General features: G+C 38.5%; 1 protein-coding gene across 1 annotated transcript in view; it reads right to left on the bottom strand.

The window, feature by feature from the left end:
* LOC139119752 (transportin-3-like) overlaps positions 1–12451 on the bottom strand; it is a 29188-nt gene that overhangs the window by 16282 nt on the left and 455 nt on the right. Inside the window, exons 2-12 of the mRNA XM_070683638.1 lie at positions 7945–8034; positions 7358–7545; positions 6534–6690; positions 5746–5886; positions 4713–4787; positions 4198–4298; positions 3688–3763; positions 2821–3030; positions 1951–2058; positions 991–1088; positions 64–203 (exon numbers count right to left, since the gene is read on the bottom strand). Coding sequence (XP_070539739.1) covers positions 64–203; positions 991–1088; positions 1951–2058; positions 2821–3030; positions 3688–3763; positions 4198–4298; positions 4713–4787; positions 5746–5886; positions 6534–6690; positions 7358–7545; positions 7945–8034 — 1384 coding nt within the window. The remainder of the gene's footprint in view (positions 1–63; positions 204–990; positions 1089–1950; positions 2059–2820; positions 3031–3687; positions 3764–4197; positions 4299–4712; positions 4788–5745; positions 5887–6533; positions 6691–7357; positions 7546–7944; positions 8035–12451) is intronic.

Below are 12451 nucleotides of genomic sequence, written 5' to 3'. Positions count from 1 at the left end.
ACAGTTTGCAAAGAGAGGATTGTACTGGTGAAAAGTTAAAATGCACACACTGCACAGACTCACCAAGATATTCTGTATGCTGCTCGATCCACTCTCCGAGTTCACCGATAAGATGAGTACTTGTGTAACGCACCGCTATGTGGGCATCATTGGGTAAGTTAATAATTGCTTTAATGACGTGGGGTACCACTTCACTCTCATTGCTGTATGAATAAATGCAAAGAATACAGAATTTACAGAATATCTAAATACTGACAGTTTTAGACTTTCACCAAAACTCTGCATAGAGAGAACTTTAAACTATTCTCTTTTGTAATCAAACGTAAAAATCAGGAGTCAAAATTTCGGATTAGAGAAACAATCTACCTTAATTTAATGAGAGTTGAAATTCAAAACGGCTATTACACCCTGTGTAAACTTTACATGGAAAAACTAAATCTTTGATGTTCGCATAATCAGAGGGTGAAAACTTCATTTATGCCATGGGTGTAAAAGGCATATACATGTATATGAGCAGTATACCAGCAAAGTATCATAAAATTTGAGTGTCTGAACATCTGTTGGTGAGATGCATTCTAACCAGACAGACCAGTTTTACATATTATACTGCACTTGCTATCAATATTCACAATTCACGCTGTTGTTTTGTCTTGTACATGGAGCTTGTCATTGTACTTCTTTTGGGAAGCTGGTGTAAATTTTTTTACTACCATAATGACAGCCATAAGTGAAAAACATAATTGTACATGTATGCGCCCCATTCATTACAAAAGTAGAACCAGTGTATCGTTCTACAATACTGGTCTAAATGTTATTTTTGACACTTCATCTGAGAGGAACAAAGACTTTTGCAAAATTTCATGAGCTTGAAAACAATGAAATATCAGCAATGTTAAACGTATCATCCCATATTCAAAAGTGTCGGCGCAAAAGCCTACGCTTGAAAAATGGGTGAATACATGTAGGTCAATGCAGACTACCGGTACTCACGGTAAAACATTCTTGGCTACAGCAGACATGACAAAGAGGGCTGCTTCTGTGGTTTCCCAGGATGTGTTGGGGCCTTGTGCTGCTAACGCCTCAAACATCTGAAATTTCAAGCAAGATAATCAGGAAATAGTCAAAACACTGCCGTGTCGTGTTGAAACACTGTCAGTACTTTTGCTGTGGGTGGCACTTAGGTAAATTTTACCAGGGTTCCTGTATCATGTTATGGGGATTCCCTGTGGTATACAAATGCAACCATTTTAGGGGGCATTAGAAATGATACCTGGTTTCCGAAACCATGCACCTCTGTTCCCAGACCTTACCGGAAACACTGAGAATCGTATACATATTTTATTTTATATTTCAACATTTTATTCACACATGGACAAACCAGTGCAGCACAACCAGAATGCAGCGAGCAGCTAGAATCGACTTGTATAAAACGACAGTTATATGCAAAACGCATCCAATGGAATATAATGGGTTTTACTTTTACAACACACATACATGTATCTCTACAATACCTTACATACATTATACATCAACCGATTTTGTTACATTTTGGAATCTGTCTGCATTGGAATGTTATAAAATTTTTGTATTGTTAAGTTCATTCCCTTACGCAGTAAACTGCAAATTTCAGTTGTAAAACAATTCGTTCCACTATTTCTCAAATTTTCTTATGCATAATTATGTTACTTATCAGGAAAATGAACGGTATTTGGTAGTATCAAGTGGCCGGCAAGAGTCAAACCCCAAATACAGAATTTTGTTCAACAGTCTTCGTCATAACAATCTACTGTACTGGATTATAAGTAAATCAAGGTCTGCATAAAGACTTCTCCCAATTCTATTAAAATCTTTTTACCTCTATGACGAGAAAAATAAATCACCGAATAAGCCACTTTGATAAATCATAGGCATTAAATTCCATACCTCATGCTTGTTTTTGCCAAATCTTACCTGTTTAAAGCATGTGGACGAGCCGACCAAAAAGACAACATCTTTGATCAGCTCGGAGACTCGTATCCGAAAGTCACCAAAGTCGTCTTTTTCGTCCGGAATTCCTTCCTAAATTACGGAAAAAAAATTCAACGATACATTATCACCAGGATTTATTTAAAGGCCCAGTAGCCGTAACTTTTCATGATTTTTTTTTCAGTAATTTCGTTTTGTATGTCACTTGCAAGTTCCTGTTCTACTCATCAAAGTATACTGAAACAGTGTTTTCTCTAATTCTAAAAAGTGCCGTGATTTGTAAGTGTCCTGTTTTTTTATGAAGTAACACATTGACATAACACAGCCTAGCACCTCTCTCACATTCTCATAAAACCTGCATACATCTTGGATGAATGCACTCTTTCATGTGCTGCTTGGGCAAAATGTTACAGAATTTATGGTTGACAGCACATCTGACTAATTGCGGGGCACAATCTTTTTCATGAACACAATCCTAGGGGGTACCTCAAATACCTTCTAAACATGGGACCCCTGAGGATTTGTAAACATTTCAACATTTCAACATGGGCTCATATCTTCATTGTTGGGTCTTAAAAATCACAAGCAAGATTAGGCAAATTTGCTGCCGTTCAGAAGACTGCAGCTGATTGGTATATTATAATTATGCACAGCAACTTAAGGGGTCTGAAACTAAATGTATTACGTACCTGATTGGCTGTTTTTAAAATGATTTAATATTCAGCCAACCAAAAAGCTAAAGCTTTTGAGAAGCTGTGCATTGCCAGCAAAATTCAACACACAATATTCAAATCCCCTGGTTTTATTTTTTGAGACTGATTAAATATTCTGAATGTTTCATATCTCATTACTCACATGATCCGGATCCATCTGACAATGGAAACACAGCGCCGTGATTAGCCTCTGGATGTACGGCCGGAAGAGGTCCGAGTGTTCCTGGTTGTCCTGCTTGTAGAGCGTCTCCGAGATGCGGTACCAGAAATTGAAGGTGATTTCGGCCACCTCGTACTGATGATGACCAACGCAAGTTAGCAGAAAGTCTAAAATGGCCAACTGACCCAAACCCTAAGAAAGAGACAGCATCATCTTAGTTTCTTCTGTAAGGTACTACACAATGTTAGACACTTTGAAAACAATTGGCTACCATTGCCTACATACATGTATGTATTCCTATATAAGATCACCCTCTTGCTTTAAAGGTATACTGTCACCTGTTCCAATTTTGCCACAGTTATCATGGAAAGAGAAAATCTAACCAATCACAGATTTTAAGCAGGTAGCCGCTGTTTAAAAACAGCGCCCTTACATGAGCATTTTGAATACCAAGGAAAGCCCCTTTGACCATATATGGGCATATTTAGATTAGAGGTGACTGTATACCTTTAACACTGACAGTCTACAGAGGCTTTTATGGGCTGCTGGCTTGCCAATATTTATACAATTTCTCATCATGAGTGTCAAATTTTCCTTTCCTACTTTTTGCAACACAAACTGGCTTAAATAAATAAATTACTACAGCTATATACGACATGTGGATCAATATTCTCAGCATGTCAGACATTCAATTTCAGGAAGGGGACTGCAATAACATGTACTCCTGACACTGCAATTTGCATGGATCCATATATGGTAAGAAAGTGCATCCGCTAATTTGCATAGATCCATATATGGTAAAAGAGTGCATCAGCAAATTTGCATAGATCCATAGTGTCGTACACTCACCTTTCCTGGCATTTTCACCATAATTTCAAGGAATGATTCTGCTAATTCTGTAAATATTCGGCAAAAATTGATTGACCTGAATTCAAGGAGAATAAAGAAGGGGCGTTGAAAAATATTGATGATATTTTCATGATGTATTGTTTCTTTGATCCTGAACTTTACAAAATGATCCAAGATTTTCATTGGTTATCATAAAAGAGAATAATTTAAACATTCCTAGGGGAAAGTTTGGACAGAAGTTTGGAACCTTTCATTTTGAGGAACAAAATTCTTGCGGTAAAATTAAATTTGTGATAAAAACAAACAGCTGCAAAAACTCTATTCAATATGAGACGCAGCAGACAGGCAAAGTAATAAATAACTGTCCCTAATGTGCGTTCTCCATTCTATCTAAACCCTTTCACCACCATGGTTTGGCCAAAACCCATTGTTATCAGTGGTGATTGTGGACCTGTCTACAGGGAATTGGGGGTGAACAGGTTGAAGAAAATGCTGACAAAGCCTGCTTACTTGTCTATATCCTCCTCTGCAACTGACATGTGATAAGGTTCTTGTAACATCATCACACCTTGAGATAATAACTCAGCTAGGGGGTAATGTTTACTCAAATCCTGTAAACAAACAAACAAACAAATAGAGACACAGAGAGAGAGAGAGAGAGAGAGAGAGAGAGAGAGAGAGAGAGAGAAAGAGAGAGAGAGAGAGAGGCAGATTAATAGACAGATGTGAAACATTTTAAGCAAAATTTTTGGTGCTCAAGTTTGAATGGCAATCCCTGCTTTTCTTTATTGATGATAAACAAGAATAAACCAATGTTTCCAATGTTTCATTCAATCGTGAGAGGCATATTACCTTAAACAATTTGCTGTGAACACAGTAAAGAAATAAACACATTGCAAAGAGGGCAACAGATATTATCATTTTATACATGAAAACTGCAACAACAGGTACGCAGTGAATGTTGTTTGAAAAAAAATATATGAGGGAGAGAAAACGGCTTCTGCAGTTTCCGTGAAAACACTTACCTCAGCAACATACAGGGCAGCACAGATGCAATCAGTTGCCGCTTCATGCAGACCAGATGGTGTCTCTCTGTTCAACTAAGATGCAAATACAAGAAACGCAATATATAGGAAGTTAGATCAAGTGACTGAACATGTTTATAGTTTTTTGGCATTCATAAAATGTTTAAGATTCTCAGATGGCCTATGTTGGACATGTTAAAGTCAATCAAAAATTTGTCGTGTGCAATATGCAATATTGCTGTTGACAAAGGACTTCTCGTTCAGGATAAAATTAAGTTGACAAATGCAACAGTAGCCACTGCATAAATACAGGCTGTGCACTACCAGACATGATATCATACCAGTATTTTGATGACTAAAATACTGCGATCTAATTGGTCAAGACATGGAAATAACCGTGCAATATTTATATTAAAAGCACAGCTGGAACAGGTGATAGCTCTCAGCTACAGAAAACGTCCCTTTTTGATGTTTCATGCCAGAATTTCAATTTAAAATTATGATATAATAGCAATAAATGACCTACGCAACTAGTATACCACGCGATTTTGACCAGTTCTTGACCAGTGCACATATGTCATGAACTGGTCAAAATCTCGTTGTATACCATCGCTATGTGCGGTTTATTGCCTAATAAGTATGATGTGATTTTGGAAGTACAACAACTTAAGAGGGCACATTGTACATTTCCCGATTTAAAACCAGGGTTCTCCACATATCGGACTGTGAGATTCAGGCCAACCCTGTTTTCAGACCAATCTATTCAAATGTCAATAACTGTACAACAAAATATGCAAATTATGTATTGTCATGTAAATTAATCATCTTCCTGTTTTACCAACCATTGGAGAACACTATAAACCATGGAATATATATTATAATAAGCAATTCGACATGATAGTGACATATGAACAACGAAGGACAGGGAACACAGAAGTTAACAGATATCATACATGTACATGTAACTGGCATAAGCATCTGAGAAAAAGATCATGCTCTTTGCCTGGAGATAAAGATTTATATAAACACTTACCAAAACATGAAAGGGTGCCTTCATTACTTTGGATTGAGAGATGAGATCATCTGGTATAACTCCTACATTGAACCAACTTGCCAAACATTTGAACACTTTAGTTAGTAGCCGGCTGTCATTGGTGGTGTCTATACAATTGGTCTGGAAAGGGGGGTACAAACATATGATGGAACAGCCTCGCATATTTACTGTGTACACACCGAGGGACCGGAAGAGTTCAGGTATGAGCTGTGTTGTTGTAAGTTTCTACCAATCATACTAGACATCACGGGTAAATACAATTGATTTCACTGTTGCAATATCATTCTCTTATGTGACATTTTTCAAGCATTTTATGTCATTGGCTAACTTGTCGTTTCAGTAATTGAGAATGGCGTAATGTGAATGTGAAAAAGACCGTGGATCCTGAGAGCAACTCTCAGGGGTACTTGTATTGTTTCACAACAGTTTCTTATTTTTGGTTGACACATTCCCACCGCTCATTTCTGCACAGTCAATAGGGAAATTCCTGACGGGAGCGAGCGTGATATATAACTTTTGAAAAGTACTTGGATTAACATAGAAATATCACCTGATGAGACTGTATGATTCATATTATTTCTGTGTTGTTCTGTACACCTTCACGCCATACAGCGTTACCACAGATATCAAGCTGACATCACTCGAAGAGATTGCATAATTCGTATTATTTCTCCATTGTGTTCCATGAGTACATACGAGCGCACTGGTACACATTTACATTATACAGTGTCGACACAAAACTGCTCATTCTCCGACAATTGACTTACCAAGAGTGTGATAACCATAGAAACTGACTGACTAAATTCTTGTATAATCTCCTCTCGTCTGTTAGCGCCAAGTCTCAAAGTTCTGCTGTTTATTTCTTCAGGAATGACTGTTAATACTTCTAAGAGGAACGATAAGTACTTGGGGTCGTTACCAAACCTTGAAGATAAAAATTGAGTATTTTCCTTAAAAAATTGGTGTGGTATACAGTATGAACAGAAATATGCATACACATGTTAGGACTGTGTTTGCCTGTAGTCAGAAGGTTATGCTTACTGCCTAGGCAAAAAAAAAATGTACTGTTCCGATAACGCGACCTACCCTATTTTTTACCTGCTGACCCTAAACTTTTTAGAGCTACGTAAACACGGAAGTAAAAAAAAAAAGAAAGAAAAAACCAGTACATGTAAAATCACGGGTTCATTACTTGGCATTTGATTCTTGCGTGAACAAGGATGTATTTCATCTGTTTTTCCTTTTATATGCATGATACATTTTTCTGGAAATGTTGTAGCCAGTGTTTGACTGCCCTGAACCCCTAAAACATGCATATTTAAAAATAAAAAATATTTTTGGGGAAAAAAAATTCCTACCGACCTACCTAACCTATTTTTGAAAACCATATTATTGGAACAGCACAATTTATTAATTTTTGGCCCAACAGTGTTTGTGAACAAACACGCTCACGTCTGACGTAACAACATCACAAAAGGATTTTAATTACATGTAGAATCCAAAATCCTTTCAAAGCAGATTACGAACACAGCGACGAGCATGGTCGCAGAACAACCGGGCAATACCAAATACCTGGCCAGCCGACTTTTACCTTTGCAATAGGTCCTGAACTGAGTTTTTCCACATGACCATCTGCAGGGCCAGGTCAGCCAGGGCTAGACACAGCTGTGTTAAGATGACTGGAGAGGCCTCGGCCGACAGCTGTTCAATGTGTGCGATGAGCGAGTCTCGGAGTGAGGCGTGGGAATCGGCTGGTAATTCATGGAAAGCATATTGAATCTGTCACAAAAAACAGTGTAAAATAAATTATAAAATATAGTAAACACACACAAGCAAGCAAGCAATGCAATCTTTGTATATCAGAAAAGCTGCACATTATCAATGCTGACAAATCTACGCTCTGAGTTGGTTTCAAAATGTCGCCACCAAAACAAATATTATTTTTCAAATTTTAACACCATCTACAAATAGTATGGTACATGTCCAAAACATGTAAATGAGAGTGTAGGGCTAAGAATCAACCTTTGGATGCAGAGATAATTTTGACATGATTATCGGTTATAAAACGCTCAGAACTGTACAGTGTATTGATATATTGAACGCGTGCTGCTATGACCATGTGTGATCATACAGACACTTGGTATTTTGTGCGGTGGAACGTTCAGTGTCCCAACTTACTTTTGTTCTCATCGTTTGTGCTGCAAAATAACTGGATTCAACATTTTGACTCAGCCTCATAAGCTGATCTGCCATCTGCCACGCATGGACCTGCAAAGACAAGAGGATATGAAATACTCACTGGAATGATACATTGGAATGTGAAGTCTCTATTTAGATTTTCTGAAAGTCTCAAAAATTTAAAATAACTACCTACAGAAGTTGTTTTTCACTACCACTAGTACCAGAACATTATTGATATTTTGTCAAAACTAAATGTTTCATTTAAAATTGACATTTCATACTGGATAATAGGTAGGTCATTCTGTACATACTGCAGTAAAATGGGTTCTCAATTTCAGAGGTTTCGATGATATAATGTGCTATGGATGCTCGCACCCGGTTTTTGCTGTAATTTGAACTGATACTAGCTGTGTTTTTACCACTCTGACAAAACGTGATAGCCCCAGTCATGTAACCACAGAAGTGACACAGATTTCACCCATGTCTCTGCTTGGCCTGTCATTTTCCCATCTACCGAGTCAATAAAATGCTATATTGCCCCAAAACCAACATGTATTCACCTACTTGACATGTATATAATTTCAAATCTATGTCTGTGAAAATAATGTTGACCGCATTTGTGTTTTCAGGGATCTTCAAATATTCAAGCCTGTCTGAAAATGTAACATGTACGTTACATGTATAAGCCTTGCTGGTTTTAACCAACTTGACCTTATAGTGGCATGTGAACTTGGTGAGCTACATGTATATACTCCTTTCTTTGTACTGCTTATGAATAAAAAAATCTCAGGTACACTGAAAAGACTTGTTAATTTCTGTCAGAATTACATGTCATTTTTCTGTAAACAGAAAAATTACATTGCAGATGTATAACTGCAGTTCCAGTCTGCTGTGGAAAGGAATTCCTGATGCTGTTGAAGGCCTAATTCTGGAATGTCACATGTGTCATTGTACACTCTATCACAGCCCCATGTTGGCTACACAATGTGGCCCTGAGCTGGTGCAGCCAGCCCTGCACGTTTTTGGCTTTGGGCTTGTCTAGCCAGATCATTGAGGGCATATCACTGTGAGTGACAGATTAAAGGCTGTGAAGCAAACAGGGGATTATGGGACATGCCCCCCTCCCCTCCTCTCTCTCTCTCTCTTCCATTGTTTGTGTGACTGTATTACTACTTAAAAAATATCCACTGTTGATTGACCAATCAGAGTGCTCATTCAGGGTGTTTTATTTACACGTAAAGCCCTGGTCACCAAATTCCAGAAACAAATGACAGCGCCATAGTAAAGTACTGTCCAATCAAAAGTGAACATGTCATATTCTGTAGACATCTGGTACGTTTTAATATTCAAACTTGGTAATACAGCGGAAACCAGCTGCAACACAAAATCTGCTGTGCCCTAGGGCATTTACATAATGTGCCCTAGGGCATTTATAGGATGTTCCATTACATTGGAAGGCTATTTCACAAATAAAAGTTTTAATTCATATCCTAAACAAGTTACATTGACAAAGGGGACGGTTGACGTAAATACATTGAAAACGAAAATATATCAGTTAGGGGCGATAGTTTTTAAGTCGGATAAAACCCTCATACTCGGGCTCTTCTGGTATATAAAGTCCAACCCTACGATAAAATGTCTCGGCCTGCGGCCTCGACATTTTATCGTTGGGTTGGACTTTATATACCAGAAGAGCCCTCGTACTCGGGCTTTATCCTACTACTAAGAGCCTGATGTTTCATGATACATAACCTTCCTTCGTAACATGTACATCTATTGCATTTATACATTTTCCTGCAAATCAGGATGTTGTTGGCAAAAGTATCAGACATACATGTATTTCCATGTCTGCGGGCACTTAAAGCTGATGTTGTACAAATGCAGCAGTACATGTACGAATGGCTTTCCCATAAGCCTCCAACCCTCTATTCCAAACATAGGGTTCTTGATAAACTTCTTCGTGGGGCAAATTGCCATGCAATTCCCCAAGGAAGTTGACTTTTGAATAAAGACACGTAACCATGTACACACAGATATAGACTAAGTCTACCATTTCCATACATGTTACCATGTCAACAGAGCTGTGTTTCTCAGAGCGGCAGGGCCACTGCCAGAATGACCTATGCCATACTCCATAGAGAAAACTGGTGACAAGCGGTGTCAATTGGGACTGCTAAAAAGTGGTTCCCTCCATTTCAAATTTTACTTTATTTTTCTGGCACCCTTATCTATCGGTCACAATTATGAAATTAATATTGCTCACAACTCCATTTTTTAAATACATCTGCATCTGTAACCTATGGAGTTTTGTCATACATGAGTTTCGGAATACGTGGAGTGCAATAACCTTAGGTGTTATAAGAATCTATTTGACCTAAGAACTTGTAACACCTTCATGTCAACGAGGGGAAAGCAAGAGATTTTACATTTTTTACAAAAAACTATACATCTAAACATTCAGTACTTCATGCACTGAATCATGATCAGTCCAAAACCTGTGAATTTCAGTGAAATTCTGCCGCTGAACTAAAATATCTGCCATGTGCACTGTTCTGCACTGTTTGAAATTTTGGCCTGCGTGCTTAGCAGACGCACTGAATGTGGTCCCAGTCTGCTCGCAATCATGTGACGCATTGTGTTATGGGCATCCTAAAAACACTTAAATTTCTACTATTTCTGGCAAAATAGGACTCAAAGGTGTACCATAAAAGACTCTTACAAAATACCGGGATTTATGTCCTTGTATATCGTAAGCTTCAGTGTTGTCTGAGACGTGTACACCTGCATGATGTATTTGGACACAAATTCTGGCATTTTGTGAATAACCTTACGCTATAAAGTCTGTAATGCTTGCTTTAACAACTGCATGGTAGAAAAGAGAATTGATCTTTAAAGATCAGGTTACAAACTAAAAGTGAGCAATCACTCAGCACTTAGTACATAAGAAATTGATAAAATCACTGCTTTAGGGAGTTGTTGTTAGACCTTGGTAGAGACAGGATTTACATGAAGGGAACAGCATGTATCGAAGGGGGTTTACAGAATGGCATTTGATGACTGGCACTCAACTGAAGTTTCAATTTTCTAGTGTTTGGAGGCAAAGGATGGACTGTGCTTTGGACCAAAACAAGTCAGCATGGTTTAACCTGTTCACCCCCAATTCCCTGTAAACAGGTCCACACTCACCATTGACAACAATGGGGTTGGGCCAAACCATGGTGGTGAATGGGTAAATAGCATATCTCAAAGTTAATATTCCTCAAATAGTTTGCATGGTTTTGGTGGGGTGGGGGTGATTGGAAATAACACACCTTTCTGAGCAAAAATGGCCAAAAATTGCCACAAGTTTTGCTTGTAATGACCTTTCGTGAATTCAAAATGGTGTCCTTATCAAGCACTGCAAATGAAAAGACAACAGTTTATTTGCTCTTCTTTTGTTTGTGGCAGATAATGGAGATAACAAGTATGTATTTAATGTAACATGGCAGAAATCCCTGGAATTGTTTCCCCTTTAACCTATTCATCCTCCATTCCCTGTAAACTGGTCAACATTTACCATTCACAAGAATATCACAAGTACGCGTGCCAATTTTTTTACTATTCATTTGATAATAATGACACATTGATTCGTGTAGACGTTACAGTACATAAACATGCACCATGTCTGTGTCATGAGCCCAAGTTGACAGGCAAATAGCTTGTTGCTTCTCCTAGCCCAATGATCGAGTGACAGGGAACCTGTTCAGTAGTGGAAACCATGGAGGTACTAGTAAGAAGGGACTCTACCTAAATGTGGAAACTGAGGCTGGGCTGGTGATCTTCATACACGTAGGTTACCAGTGCTATCCTGTCTGGCCTCTACATGTACCTCCATGGTGTACACATGATATGATATGCTCACCCTGACATTGACATATCAATGTATTACTGGATTCTGCACACGAGTTTGCTACACCATGGAGGTAACTCCATGAACACGGAGCTACAATGGAGATAACATGTCACAGCGGCTGCTCTACAACATACGTACGCTGATCTCATTTCAAACCAAGTTGACTTGTTCCCCAAACCAGGAATTGCCTTTGACAGTTTTGGCCGGAAGGACAGCCGACTCGTGGGTACATTTCACAGGATTTGACCAAAGGCAATCAATTTGGGAGAGCTTTGTGACTTACAAGTCCTTTTGAAGACATATTATGCTCTAGACTGTGCTCTCTGTCCGATTACCTTACCTCTTTGTACGCACTGCCCAGATAAACAGCAATTCAAAATTTTGTTAATACTCCCTGTTTTGATCCGGCGTAACCACATGAATTGACCGATTTCACCACGTAAACTGACGCTGAAAACTTGAGTTCTCTCCAAAAAATTTTTTTGAAAAGAGTATAAAGAAGTCAAACGTTGGCTACTTCCACTTCACAGTTTACACCCTCGTGTCCAAACGTGCATGCAAACCGAGTGATAAGATTGTGCCTGCACGCTGAGTGAGTCGAGGTTGACGTGA

The sequence above is a fragment of the Ptychodera flava genome, chromosome 2 (assembly GCF_041260155.1).
Source record: "Ptychodera flava strain L36383 chromosome 2, AS_Pfla_20210202, whole genome shotgun sequence".
NCBI lineage: Eukaryota > Metazoa > Hemichordata > Enteropneusta > Ptychoderidae > Ptychodera > Ptychodera flava.
This window is presented reverse-complemented; position numbering and strand designations above follow the sequence as displayed.